A 15,114-nucleotide genomic window follows, 5' to 3' on the forward strand; every position below is an offset into this window, starting at 1 on the left:
TTTCTCTGTGGTTTTGGTTCCTGTCCTGGAACTAGCTCTTGTAGACCAGGCTGGTCTCGAACTCACAGAGATCCGCCTGCCTCTGCCTCCCGAGTGAAAGCTATCCTTTTGACTCCAGGTGGAATTGCATTGGTCAAATACTCAGTGCTTCCCAGAAATGCTGTGGCTGATGAGGCGCCTTTCACACCATGCTTTCTGTCTTGTCGTTTAGGCTGTCAATGACTCGTGCTACCAGAACGATGACTCGGTCCTCAAGTCTCTTGTGGAGATAGCGGACACTGTTCCAAAGTATTTGCGTCCTCATTTAGAAGCAACTCTACAGCTAAGTCTGAAGGCAAGTTAAACCCTCAATAAATGTTGGTAGACGTTAGTGATTGTCTGAACTACTGAATGTGTACAAATTTGTCCTTGTAGCTGTGTGGAGACACCAACCTCAACAATATGCAGCGCCAACTTGCCCTCGAAGTGATCGTGACCCTGTCTGAGACCGCAGCTGCCATGTTAAGAAAGCATACCAATATTATTGCGCAGACTAGTAAGTCAAAACTCTCCAAATACTTCAGTAACGAGGCAAAAATGTTGGGTAAATTTGCTAGGGTTTGTGTGGTTTCGCAGATGTATTCAGAATATGAGACGGTGTTGAGGATTAGATGGATCTGGGGAGTATTCTGTCCATGTTTGCAAGAACCGAATCTTGTGGATCTGCCTTTAGGGCTTTGCAGACCCTGAATCATCTCCACAGCTGCTCGAGTGAAAGGCAGTGCAGAGAGGGCAGGCATGGCAGCAAACTGGAAGGCAGGACCGCAGCCCACTGATGGGGGGGCTGCCTGTGCCCTTAGCGTCACAGGAGAGGCACACATGTCCTTAGTTATGCTATGGATAGCGTCTTGCTAGAGACAGCCTGGTCCTTTCTTCATAAACTAGTAGGTGTTTGAGCTAGACTCAGGAAGTGACTGTACCCGAGACGTTTGCAGTTTCTACACTGGGTGATGAGTTTTAAAATCTTGTAGGAACAAGGAAAGAACCTCACTGTTAGTGTTTGTATTGACACTTCCAGACCAAGTGTGACAGTAACATACTCAGGTTGTTGCCTGGTGTCAGAACTGATCCTAGGTCACTGTCGTGAGAACACTGAACACAATTAGAGATACTCCCTTACTGGATGAGAACTAGTTGGTCACCATTCCAAAACAACCATCCTCAGGTCAGTCTGAACACTACACTATCTCAGTCAGAATTCTAACAGCCCGTGCTGATGGACCTGATCAGAGGTACTAGGAGGAACACAGTCCTGAGTAGCCAGAATGGTTTAGATGAAATAAAAGATTTTTTTTCACTTTAAATCTTTTTATTGTTTTTATTGGGCTATGCATTTTTCTCTGCTCCACTCCCTTCCTCCTCCCTCCCTTCTACCGTCACCCATGACCCCCATGCTCCAATTTACTCAGAAGATCTTATCTTTTTCTCCTTCCTATTTAGATCTGTATGTGTAACTCTTAGAGTCCTCATTGTTGTCTAGGTTCTCTGGGATTGTGAATTGTAGGCTGGCTTTCTTTGCTTTGTGTCTAAAAGCTGCTTACGAATGTGTACATATGATATTTGTCTTTCTGGGTTTAGGTTACCTCGCTCAAAATGTTTTTTCCTAGATCCATCCATTTGACTGCAAATTTCAAGATATCATTATTTTTTTCTGTTGTATAGTACGCCATCGTGTAAATGTACCACATTTTCCTTATCCATTCTTCATTTGAGGGGCATTTAGGTTGTTCCCAGGTTCTGGTTATTAGAAATAATGCTGCTATGAACATAGTTGAGCACATGTCCTTGTGGTATGATTGAGAATCTTTTGGGTATATACCCACTAGCGATATTGCTAAGTCTTGAGGTAGATTGATCTCTAATTTTCTGAGAAATTGCCATGCTGATTTCCAAAGGGCAGTACAAGTTTGCACTCCCACCAACAATGCAGAAGTGTTCCCCTTACCCCACATCCTTTCCAACATAAATTGTCATCAGTGTTTTTGATCTTGGCTATTCTCACAGGTGTAAGATTTCTCTAATGGCTAGGGATGTTGAGCATTTCCTTAAGTGTCTTTCAGTCATTTGAGATTCGTCTGTTGAGTTCTGTTTTGCTCTGTACCCCATTTTGTTGTTGTTGTTGTTGTTGTTGTTGTTGAGTTATTTCTCCTTTTGACGTCAAGTTTCTTGAGTTCCTTGTATATTTTGGAGATCAGCCCTCTGTCCTATGTGGGGTTGGTAAACCCTTTCGGTAGGCTGCCATTTTGTCTTGTTGACCCTGTCCTTGGCTTTATAGAAGCTTCTCAGTTTCAGGAGTTACCATCCATTTATTAATTGTTTCACTCAGTGTCTACTCTGTGCTACTGGGGTTATATTTAGGAAGTAGTCTTATGTGCCAATGCATTCAAGTGTGCAGAGGAACTTTGGGTGACTGTCCAGGCAGCGAGATGTCTCTGTCATTTCTAGAGTTTTAAAAGTTGCTTTTTTCTTGTTTGCTTAGGTAATATTGTATCTTTCTGGAGTCTTTGATGGAGTTAAGAATAGTTAGTTATAGTTATAGTTTTCTTTAGTTATGATAAATATTATTGTAATTTTTACTAGATAACTGTTTGTTATATGTAATTTTGCTATGTTAAAGTTAAAGCCTTCCTTTTTTTTTTTTGTTTAAACAGAAAAAGGGAAGTGATGTGGGAGTGTCATATATCAATCTGTTTATTTCATTGGTTGAGTAATAAACTGCTTGGGCTCATAGCTTAGAACATAGGTGGGTGGAGTAAACAGAACAGAATGCTGGGAAGAAGAGGAAGTGAACTCAGCTCTGCTGTCTGGAGCAGAGACGCCATGCTCCCATCTCCAGGGCGGACGCAAGAGCTCTGCTCTCTGAGACACAGATTATTAGAGATGGGTTGATCGGGATATCAGAATTAGCCAGTAAGGGCTAGAGCTAAAGGGCCAAGCAGTGTTTAAAAGAATATAGTGTCCGTGTAATTATTTTGGGTAAAGCTAGCCGTGCAGGCGGCCGGGTGCCGGGGACGCAGCCCCGCTGCTCCTATTACTACACCACCTTCTCTTCTATGACGTTTAGTGTGGTTGGTTTTATGTTGAGGTCTTTGATGCATTGGACTTGAGTTGAATGTAGGATTTATTGGTGGAGGTATAGGGACCAATGTGTGAGATAGGAAGAGCAGAGTATGTGGCTCACATGGAAGCAGATCTGACCTGGGAGATAATTCATTGGGGGTACTGGGACAACTGTTTGTAGAAGAAAAATCTCAACCTCAGATATGCTTTAAAAAAAGTTCAGGGTTGATGAAAGGCATAAATATAGATAGGTTTTATAAGTAAATGTTTAATGGGAGTAAGGTTTAGAAATACAGACATTGCTATATTTGTAAATTCTAAGAAAAAATTTTTGATCAACCACCTGTCAAAAGACAAGGTTCAAAACTAGCATATTGCAGGCCTACCTGGTCTACCTGAGACCCTCTCTCAACATCAACAAAACCATAAGCTAAATAAACAAACAAAAAAGCTTTAATTTCTAGAAATAGAAATTCATAAGACAAGATTCTGGCTTAGCACTGCTAAGTCTCAATACAAACAAGAAAGATTATGAAGTATGTCTTAAGAGTTGATGATGATGATGATGGTGGAAAGTGAGGGAGGTAGGAGCACAAGTCTCTTCAGCTTCCGTCTGTGAACTGGGGAAGTTCCGAGGAGAGTTTGATTATCCTTACAGCCTCTTTAAAAAAAAAGTAAAAGAATTAGCTAGGCAGTGATAGCACAACACTCAGGAGGCAGAGGCAGGCAGATCTCTGTGAGTTTGAGGCCAGCCTGGTCTACAAGAACTAGTTTCAGGACAGGCTCCAAAGCTACAGAGAAACCCTATCTTGAAAAACAAAACAAAAAAATCAAATAAAAGAATTAAAACCGTTATTGCCAAAAGTTAAAATTGGAGGGCAAAACCAAACCTATTTTGGGGACGCATGCTGTTGTACCGTGGTAGTCATGAAAGTGATTTACAGCACTCACAGGCACTCAAGGCCCCCGTGGGACAGCTGTGTGGCCAGCCCTTTTGTGTCCTCTTAGCTAAAGCACTACTGGACAACCGCACTGTCACTGGGCAAACACCTCTCCCCCAGCAGTCTCGCCAGCTCATCATGAGCATTCCTGACTGAGTTTGCTTACACACAAGCATGTGAAACCTGTGTTTATGGAGGGATGGCTGGAAATGTGTTCCTTTGGAGAAAGTCAGTCTCATTTAAAATTAAAGTTCAGTCTTGATCTACAAATTCTTGACTTTAGTTCCTCAGATGCTGGCCATGATGGTTGATCTAGAAGAAGACGAGGACTGGGCAAATGCTGATGAGCTAGAAGATGATGACTTCGATAGGTAAGCACACACCAAACCCTGGGCTGGAGGAGGCTCAGAGTGAGGCCTGGGGGCTCTGAGGCTAGGCCTAGTTCTTTTTCTCTCCTTGCTGCAGCTGAGTGAAGATTTGCCGTTTGTTTGTGTTTGTGTTAATAAAGTTTACATTTTTAATGGGTTTTTAGAAAACTAGTAAATAAAAGTTTAAAAGAAACCTATTTTTTCATCATGAAAAATATCAATGGCAACAGAAGTATTTGTATTAGTCTGGGCTTATCTTCAAGAATTAAGTTTAAGATTGAGGGGGTGGGGAGGGGTGGGGTGGGTTTTTGGAGGTATAGGTGTGTTGTAATAAAGCTAGTGCTCACTTACAATAGTTTCAGCAGAATTCCCCAGGAAGTGCCATAGTTCCCATTATAAGGTAAGGTTAATTTCATAGTGATGCAGGGGTGACCAGATTTGCCGTGATTTATTTTGGCTTTGGATGCCACCAAGAATAGATTCATATGGCCAAGTCAGACCAAAATGGGAAGTCAGTGCTGAGAGGTTTGTTCAGGGTCACATAGCCATTTTTCTTGTTCTTTCTAGTTCATCATTCAGTATAAGCTGCCAATTTAACAGAACCGGAGCTCTGCATGTCTGACTCACAGAGTGTGCTGTGTTAGGAGCTTGGCTGGGAAGCAGCACCAAGGCTCGGCTGTGTTGCTCTCGGTGTCTGACTTGTTCCTGCTGGCCTCTACCTGCGCTGTGAGCAGCACTTAGGTTCAGTTGACTTAAGAAACTACTTTGTAAAATTGGTTTTGGCTTTTTGAGACAGGGTTTCCTTTTGAAACCGCCCTGGCTTATCCTGGAATTTACTCTATAGACCAGGCTGGTGTTGAACTCACAGAGATCCGCCTACCTCTGCCTCCCAAGTGCTGGGATTAAAGGCATGCGCCACCACCACCCAACTTTAAAAAAAAAAAATTATTCTTGTTTGTTTTCGAGATAGGGATTCTCTTTATAGACCTGGCTGTCCTGGAACTCTGTAGTGGCCTCAGTTTCAGAGATCCACCTGCTTTTATTTTATCCTGGGAGAAAAGCCCAGCACCACCAAACTGCTTTTTCTGGAAATGATAAGATTGTTTTTTTATTTTTGTTTCTGTTTGGTTTTTGTTGTTGGTTTGGTTTGGTTTTTCAAGATGAAGTTTCTCTCTGTAGCTTTGGAGCCTGTCTTGGAACTAGCTCTCGTAGACCAGGCTGGCCTCGAACTCACAGAGCTCCACCTGGGATTAATGGGTGCCCCCCCCCCTCTCTCTCGTGTGTGTCTGTACAGAGACTTAGTTTTGAATTGGCTAACTCTTTTAACTTAACCTGTTTTCTCTTTACCTACCCTTTGCCTTGGGGCTTTTTACTTTTTCTTCCATATGTCTTAATTTCACTTCTTTTAGTGTTTGCTTCTAGCCCAGGCAGCACTCTGATTCTTTCCTCCTTTTCTTGTTCCTCATTTCCAAACCTGGATTTCTCCTATTTATTCTCTGCCCACCAGCCTTGCCTAGCCCTCTACTGTGTAGCATGTTGGCCGTTCATGTGCCTTATGCAGGCAAGCTGAGACAAATGGCAACCCATCTTTACATAATTGAACAAATGCAGCATAGACAAAAGCATGACCTTACATCATTATACAAATGCATCATAAACAACTGTAATACACCTTTACCCAGCTAAAACAATATTCCACAGCACTTGCATGCATGTATTGAAAATGTGTAGTGCCCCAGTCAGCACTTGAGCTTGTGGGAGGAGTGTCCTTGTGGTTTGTTAGTGGTGTGCATCCTGGGAATACCCGAGACCTCCGTGGAGCCCGAGTCTCACTCCTGCTTAGTTGTTTGCCCTCTGCCGCAGGTGAGCTGAATGTGTTTTTAGGAAGAGAAACTCAACTTTCCTCAGTTGCTTTTGCTTAAATCTTGAAAAATGAGCACTAAAAATAGACGGCTAGAGGTGCACAGGCCAGCGTCGGATGCCTACCTTGTGCACACGATGCCTCGGCATCCATCCCCAATTTAGCACACAAAGTTTTTATTTACCTGAGTTTTGCCTTCGCTACCTAAAGGATTTTTTGCTCACAGTTTTACATACAAAGGCTTAATTCTTCTCGGCTTTGATCTGATAACATGTTTAGAAGTATTGATTCTGTACTTTTTTGTGCTTATTCTATTGGTGTTGAACACATTGTTTTGCTGTGTGTTTAGCAATGCAGTTGCTGGTGAGAGCGCCTTGGACCGGATGGCCTGTGGACTTGGTGGAAAGCTTGTTTTGCCAATGATCAAGGAACACATTATGCAGATGCTTCAAAACCGTAAGCTCCGTGTGCTCAGATGGTGCCTTGGTGATGTTCCCTCTAAAGCTTAGATAGTCTCTGACAGTGTCTGTACTGTTGAGTTAATCTGCTTGTTCATGGAATGCTTAACCTAATTATATTCTACTGATGAGATTCTTCCCAGTCTAAAGCTAAAGAATATCTTTACAGGAGCTGGGAACCTGTTAGGAGCTCTTAAGTTCAGTGCCAAATTAAACTATACAATAACACTGTCTCAAAGTTTACCTCTAGAATTAGTAACATAACACAGGGAGAGAAATGATCCTAAAAAAAAAAAAAACACCCTTAAAGCCGTTAAATGATGTGATCCTCAACCTCTCCCAACCTGCACTTTGATGAACTGAGTGTGTACATAGTGTACCTGCACATGCGCACTGTTGTGTGTGGAGGTTCTCTCCATCATGTGTGCCCAGGTTCAAGCTCAGGTCATCAGGCCTGGCACTCACTTAGCCATCTGCTAGTTCCAACCCTAAACTGTTTTATTTAAGGAGCAAGGATCTAGCTGTGAATCCCTGGCTGGCCTGGAACTCAGATCTGCCTATCTCTGCCTCCTGGGCGCTAGGATAAAAGGACACCTGACCACACTGTCACTATATTTAACCAAGTTGGATGTGGTAGCACACTCCTTATCTATTCATGGAAATAACTGTGTGTTTGAGTTAGGGTCTTATGTGCACTCTTGACAAGCCTGGATCTTGCTAGTAGACCAGGCTGATTGACCTTGAATTTAGAGTAATCCCTCTGCCTCTGGAAGTAAAGGATTCAACACTAGGCCTTGCTAGAAATACTATTATTGTAAAGAATAACTTAATAAAGCAAAGGGAGAGTTGCAAAAATTACTGCATTTACGTGAATACTCTTAAATACTTTAGGTGAGTTCTCTTGTTCCTTACCATAGCTGTCTGGTCATCAGGTTTCACACATAATCTCTGGAATGTTGTATTTTGTTTCTCAAAGGGAGAGCAAAAAGATGTGGAAATAGGGTTGACCTTGTAAAACCACTTGAGAAAGAACTTAGGGGTTCTTTGGCACTGAACCATCCTCAGCGTTGCTATAATCGTACTATTTATGTGTACCTTACTTTCTTCTACAAAGAATTTGAAGCTACATAAGCCTGTATTGTATAATGTAATAAACAGGATTGTTTAGAAATGGACCAGGGTGTATCTTAGGGTAGAGAGCACTTGGCATATGCAGCACTTACTGATCTAGTTATACCGTGTGTTAAATTGTACAGCTTCCCTGCCCTCCATTGCTCAATAGTTTTTAAAATTCAATTCCACTTACTTAGTTAAGTATCAGATGGTTAATTCTTTTTTGGGTGAATATGTGCCTCCTATGTAGGCACAAAGAACACTTTAGTGGGAGTCTTTCTTCCGTCATGTGGGCTCAAGGAACCGAACTTAGGTCGATTGGGCTTGGTGGCAGGCCATTACCTGGTGAACCATCTTGTTGGACCGTCATTGTATCTTTGAGATAGGCCTTGGTATAGCTAAGACTGGCTAATTAAATTCCTGATCCCATCTCTGCCTCTGGAAGGCTGGGGTTGAAGTTGTGTACCACAGTGCCCAGCTACGATTCGTATTTAATAAACCCCAGAAACAAACATGCGGGTCCACTAAAATAAACAGTGCTGAGTTAATGTTCTGTTAACCAAAAAGCAGCTAGCCATTATTACTGCTAGAATACAATAAGATTTATCCAATAGCAATTTTTGGAGAAAGGGTATCTTTCCCCTTGGAGTCTCTTAGCTAGTAAACATGGCAGCTCGTTACATGGAAGTCGCAGTGTTTGTTGTTTACAGTGAATCTTGTAGGAAAAATTGTTTTTGCATTGTTTTGCATTTTTGTTTATTTGGTCTCTGAGTTGGAACCCAGAGCCTCTGTCTGGTGTGTAAGCATTCTACCACTGAGGAAGCTGTAGCCCCACCCCAGGAGAAGTCAGACAGTAAGGTGGGCGCCATGGTATACCTGTCTTCCTAGCATTAGCTAGAGTGAGGTGGGATGGTGGCCAGTTTCAGGCTGACAGTGGCAGTAGGAAAGAGAAGCAGCCAGTTAGGTCAAAGTCCCTTTCTCTGATTTATATATGTATGTGACATTGTTCTAAGGACGCCCAGCCCTGCTTAGTCTCTGAAGACAAACAAGACAGGGCTCCTTCAGGGTGGTGTGGCCATAGGAAAGATTTTAATATTTTTTTCCAAGTACAAATAATTTTTTACACTTGTGTCTATCAGAATTAGAACGAGTGTCTAATTACTGTTGTTTTGTGTTTAATTCTTTTTCACAGCTGACTGGAAGTACCGGCATGCAGGATTGATGGCCTTATCTGCCATCGGAGAAGGATGCCATCAGCAAATGGAGGGAATTCTGAATGAGATTGTGAACTTTGTCTTGCTTTTTCTCCAGGATCCTGTAAGTACCAATAAGTATTGTACAAACCTTGTTTTAGTTTCCTGTTGAAACTAAGTAATGTTGCCATTACTAACACGGGGACCATGTTCCAGCACCCAAGAGTCCGGTATGCAGCCTGCAACGCTGTAGGTCAGATGGCTACGGATTTTGCACCTGGTTTTCAAAAGAAATTCCATGAGAAGGTACGTAACAAGTCCTTAGCTACCCTTTAAAGGGAGGGCTCACATCTCAAAACACTTTCCATTTTCTAGGTGATTGCAGCTTTGCTTCAAACCATGGAAGATCAAGGCAACCAAAGGGTGCAGGCCCATGCGGCAGCTGCTCTCATTAATTTCACTGAAGACTGTCCCAAGTCGCTGCTCATCCCATACTTGGATAACCTGGTGAAGCACCTGCATTCAATTATGGTCCTCAAACTTCAGGAGGTAAGTCTCCAGATCGTCAGAGCCTCTTCACGTGAGATGAGATTACCTAGATGGGTAAGACCCGAGACAGGGCTTCCAACAAGATCATGGGGCAGAGAGCTAGCGTTCGAGGAAGGCACTCCAGGGTGTTCTTCATGAAGTACTTTTGGTTTGGTAGAGGCATTGGTAAGTACTAAAGTTTAATCAATGTGTGAATTTGGGTTGGGGGGGCAGAGAGAAAATGGTGACTAACCAGAGTGCCAGAAATGGCAAACATTTGGACCACAATGCCCTTTTTTTCTTATGATTTTGTTTGTTTGTGCGTCACTGAATCAAGTCCAGGATGGCCTCAAGTTAGCTTCTGTGGCCAACAATAGTTTCTGGTCTTCATGCGCCCGCCTCACAATCTGTAGGATTATAGGAGTGGCCAGTTTTGGAGGTAGTTAGAGTGGCTGCAGCAGCATGAGAACAGCTGAGAGACGGCACCGCTGCGCATGGGCTGGAGAGAAAGAAAATGACAGGAACAAGGCACCATTGACCCTGTCCTGAGAGAGTGAATGCTAAGCATAGAAAATAACGGACTCCTTTGCTCTGTTGGGCTCAGCAGACCTGAACCCACTGTCACACGAGGTTACACAATTCAACTTTTGTACTTAGAATGGACCACCTGTGACACACCCACCATAGGCAGCAGCGTGCACGTGGGGCGACAGGTTAGAGAGCAGGTACGGGAAGAATCGAAGTCTCAGCAGCCTTAGCAGAGGAGCTTAAAAAGGGGCCTAAGCGTTCCGTGTCGGATCACAGTGGACAGATACAAAGATGGGAGAAAGATGAAGTCTCAGTGCTGATGAACAAGCTGCTGCTAAAATCAGTAATAAATAGATCCAACATGGCTTTGGAAGTGGGTGTGGATAGAACTTGAGCACGAAGATCAACGTCCTTGTCAGTCCCCAGAGGGCCCACCTGCTGGGCATTTAAGGACTCTGCTGAAGAATTAGTTAAGGGGTACTCGGAGGAGGACCATGTTCAGAGGTACTGGGGATGTCCTAGGAGAAAGACTGTTGCCATTGACAAGAGAAATAGAGACTCTCGAGACCTGCCGTAGAATATTGCCAGTAGACAGGGTGAGCTCTCTGGTTAGGTCTCTGGTGCAAGCAGAATGTCATTTTTCTTCAAGAAAGAAACGTGGAGGAGGAAAAGCAAGCCTTCCCTGGAGGGATCAGAACATAAGGAATGGGCCTGGTGCAGTCGCTGCAGCTCTAGGATGGGATGGTAGAATGCTCTTACAGTTTTTCTCAGTGACACAGTAGGGCAGCACAAAATAGAATACTTAACTCAGTGAGGGAAAGCTGGCAGAGCAGAGCTGTGACCCCGATATCTGGAGTTGCTGAAGTGACTCGTGTCTTCCTGCAGCTGATCCAGAAAGGCACCAAGTTAGTCCTGGAGCAGGTTGTGACGTCCATCGCATCGGTTGCAGATACCGCAGAAGAGAAGTTTGTTCCCTACTATGACCTGTTCATGCCGTCCCTGAAGCACATCGTGGAGAACGCAGTCCAGAAGGAGCTGAGGCTCCTGAGGGGGAAGACGATCGAGTGTGTCAGCCTTATCGGCCTGGCCGTGGGGAAGGAGAAGGTGGGTGGTCTGTGTTGCTAGATTGGCTGGCAATGGTTCTCTCTGAATGCTGGATTGTTTTTGTTTGTTATTCTATTAGGGATTCTTTCTTGTTTGATGGTTTATTTTTTAAGACAATTTCTCTGTATAGTACTGGCTATCCTGGCACTCTGTAAACCAGTCTGGCCTCAAACTCAGAGCTCCACCTGCCTCTGCCTCCCAAGTGCTGGGATTAAAGGTGTGCACCACCGCGGCCTGGCTCACTATTAAGGATTCTTGGCCTGTTCCCTTCCACAGTGCAGCCTGTGTCATGAGTTATTTAGAGGCCATACCCATATGCTTTGTTTCGCTTACACATGTGCTGAGAAACAAGCCAGTTGCTTGGTAGTCCAAAGTCAGCTACCATAAGACGGGAAGGCTGTGTGCACTTAACATGACCCGAGTACAGGCTGACCTCGGACCTGAGTGCTGGGATTCTGGGCATGTCCGCACCACACCACCTCGTTGTCCTTCTCACTCACTGTGTTAACCATTCCAAAGCCCATAGCATTACTTACCTTGTGGGTTGTTCTCTAAGGGACTCAGCCCAATCAGACATTGTTTATGTCTCATATTCTGCATATCTGACTTTAAACACTGCGTGATTGATTACAGTGAAGATTGCCAAAGCTGTAGTCAAATAGAAATCATACAAAACCTTTATGCAGTGGCTTCTATAAAGCGATCTAAAATTTTCTCCCTAGATTTGAATTAAATTTTACTTCTTAAAATAACATTATCTGTAAATTAAATTTTAATGCCATTAGAATTTTCTTGCTTGAAGTAATTCTTTCTTAGAAAGAACATTATGCTAGTTATATAATACAGATAAGAATTTTTCTGAATAGTTTTAACTGCAAAACTAATCTAAAAGGAACATACAGTTTTTTTTTTAATTAATCTTTATTTTTTGGGGTGGATGGGGGAATATCACAACATGCATATGAAGGTCAGAGGCAAACTTTTGGGGTCAGTGTTTTCCTTCCATGCTGTGGACTCTTGAGGATTGAACTCAGGTTGTCGGGCTTGGCTGCAAGCTTCTACGGAACCATCTTGCTGGCCCTGTAGTACAGGTTTGTTTGGTGTCTATGGTTTTAGGGAGTATGGGGGGCAACAGTTACTGCTTTGCCTTTCTATTATTATAGAAGAAGCAAAAATGAGTGGCAAGAATAAGTGTGTCTCTGGGATATGCATTGATAACACGGATGTTTTCCCTCGTATTCTAGTTCATGCAGGATGCTTCAGATGTGATGCAGCTCTTGCTGAAGACCCAGACAGACTTCAGTGACATGGAAGACGACGACCCTCAGGTGAGCAGGGCACTGAATGCCTCATACAGTGTGTGGTGGTTGGTTGGTTGGTTGGTTGGTTTTGTGTTTGTGTGTTTTGTGTTACGTATTTTGTAAGTATGCGTATGCACTTTGTGCATGCCTGTTGAAGGTTGTGAGTCACCATGTGGGTGCTGAGAATTGAACCCAGGTCTTCTGCAAGAACAACAAGTGCTCTTAACCACTGAGCCCTATTTCCAGCCCAATTGTTTGTAAATTTTAAATGAGTGACAGCTTCATACAGACGCTCTTAATTTAATCTCTGGTCCCAAAGACACTGCCACAGCTTGTTCTGGAGCCAGGCTTCTCCGTCCTTTGTTGATTGCTCCTGATTTCTCTGATTCTCGGGTTTGTTGCTTTTGATTGTGCTGTAGATTCTCCTACAGACTTGGGACTCAGATCTTTCTCAACTACCTCACTGAAATTTTTCTGTTGGGTGTCTCTTGGCCATTTGCCATTGACTTATTCCCCTTGTTGGAAGAGGCATGAAAACCCAGCAGTCTCAGCCCTCAGTGCGCACGTGACCGCTCTCCACACCCATGTGAGCAGGTGTATATTCACACACCTGTGTGCACACTCCTGGTTGAGTCACAGTCTCCCCCTTTGGAAAGCTTTCTTGTGTGTTTCTCAGTGGTACTTACATTACCATAGTGGCATGACTAGTGTTTATCCTAGTTGTGATGGCGCTGACAGCGTCTATCTGATGTGGCACTGAATGACCTACACTGGCTTCCTTGACTGGAGAGCACCATGTGCAAAGGCACAGCACCCCTCTTCCTTTCTTCACTGAGTGGGAGCCCGCAGATACATAGTAGACAGCTCAGGGACTATGAGGAACTGAGGAAGGTGTAAGGACCGTGCCTGTGCATTTCTTACTGGAATTGTGGAGTGCGGATGGGCTTGACAGTTAACACTAGTTCATTTCATTTCTACCCCCGGGCAGAGTGGTTGTCATTCAACAAAACAAATGACAGCCTGCTAGATTACAGTAGCCTCGAGGATGTGGAGAGTTGGGAGTCCTTCCTCATTCATTTTGGGAATGGTAAATGGTGCGGCCACTATGGAAATAAGCGTGAAGGTTTCTGAAAAGACTAAGCTTGGGCAGGCAGTAGTGGCACACTAATCCCAGCACTCAGGAGGCAGAGAGAGACAAACAGACCTCTGAGTTCCAGGACAGCCAGGACTGAACAGAGAAAGTCTGTCTGAAAATCTGTCATGGTCACCCATGCCCTGACTTTAATCCCAGCACTGGGAGGCAGGGCAGACTAGTCTACACAAAGGGTTCCAGGGAAGCCAGGGCTACCCAGTGAGACCCTGTCTCAAAAAAAGAAGGAAAAAAAATAGCACTGCTATATTGCTGTATGACCTGACCTATCTATATGCTCCTCCTGGGCATATACCCAAAGGACTTCATGTCATAGATAATTCATACATCCATGTTTACCATATCTCTAGTAACAGTAGCAAGGAGAAACAGAACCAGCCTGGCTGTGCGTCAGCATCCCAGTGGGTGATGACAGTGAGTGCCAAACAGGATTTTACTAAGTTGGGAAGAGATGACAGGAATGGAGGGTACACTGTTGGTAAAAGGGTACAGGCGACAGGCCTCGGGGAAGTGAAGGGCCACCACTGAACAGCATGAAGATGACGTAATGAAACCCGTTCCTTATGCTGGTCTTAAACATGGGGTGTTGAGTTTCAGTAGGATGTCCATGAGTCCGTGTTTCCTCAAGATGGAAAAACAGCTCTAGCTGTCTTAGTTACCATTGCCTTATAGCCTGTTTGGAATTTCCTCCCAGATCTCTTACATGATCTCCGCATGGGCCAGAATGTGCAAAATCCTTGGGAAAGAGTTCCAGCAGTACCTTCCCGTGGTCATGGGGCCGCTGATGAAGACCGCTTCGATTAAGCCCGAAGTAGCCCTTCTCGACACCCAGGACATGGAGAACATGAGTGATGATGATGGCTGGGAGTTTGTGAACCTCGGAGATCAGCAAAGTTTCGGTATTAAAACTGCAGGACTAGAAGAAAAGTCAACTGCTTGCCAGATGTTGGTATGACACTGTAATAATCTTCACTAAGATCTTTTCTTTCCACATCCAATCTAAGAGGACCTCAGTCATTAGCCTTGCATAGCAAGTGCTTGCACCCAGAGCCATCCCCATGTTTGGGAATGAAGGAATTTTGTGGATTTTGTCTATTTTGGGCAATTCTATAGTAGGTGGCTGAGAATATCGCTGGAATAAATTAACAGTAATGTGCTTATGGTATTAAAAGAAAAGTTAAGCTAGTCTGGTTTCAGTTGTGTAAAACAACATGGTCAGAGGATCAGTGTTATCCTTTTGAAACCCTATAACAGGGACCTTGATTTCTTCTCTTCCAGGTTTGCTATGCTAAGGAGTTAAAGGAAGGTTTTGTGGAGTACACTGAACAGGTTGTCAAACTGATGGTCCCTCTGCTCAAGTTTTACTTCCACGATGATATCCTTCATCCTACATGTAGTAGGGCTGTAGTGTTGAGTGTAAAGAGTCTGGGTGTAGTAGGCTGTAGTGTTGAGTGTAAAGAGTCTGGGTGT

General features: G+C 43.8%; 1 protein-coding gene across 1 annotated transcript in view; it reads left to right on the forward strand.

Annotated features, from left to right (window-relative positions):
• Positions 1–15,114, forward strand: part of Ipo5 (importin 5) — a 33,302-nt gene that overhangs the window by 9,505 nt on the left and 8,683 nt on the right. Inside the window, 11 exon segments of the mRNA XM_005372422.3 lie at positions 212–334; positions 415–535; positions 4,324–4,411; positions 6,619–6,725; positions 9,033–9,157; positions 9,250–9,339; positions 9,409–9,582; positions 10,975–11,193; positions 12,438–12,521; positions 14,339–14,593; positions 14,923–15,060. Of these exon segments, the coding sequence (XP_005372479.1) occupies positions 212–334; positions 415–535; positions 4,324–4,411; positions 6,619–6,725; positions 9,033–9,157; positions 9,250–9,339; positions 9,409–9,582; positions 10,975–11,193; positions 12,438–12,521; positions 14,339–14,593; positions 14,923–15,060 (1,524 nt within the window).

This window comes from Microtus ochrogaster, chromosome 17 (genome assembly GCF_000317375.1).
Source record: "Microtus ochrogaster isolate Prairie Vole_2 chromosome 17, MicOch1.0, whole genome shotgun sequence".
Lineage (NCBI taxonomy): Eukaryota > Metazoa > Chordata > Mammalia > Rodentia > Cricetidae > Microtus > Microtus ochrogaster.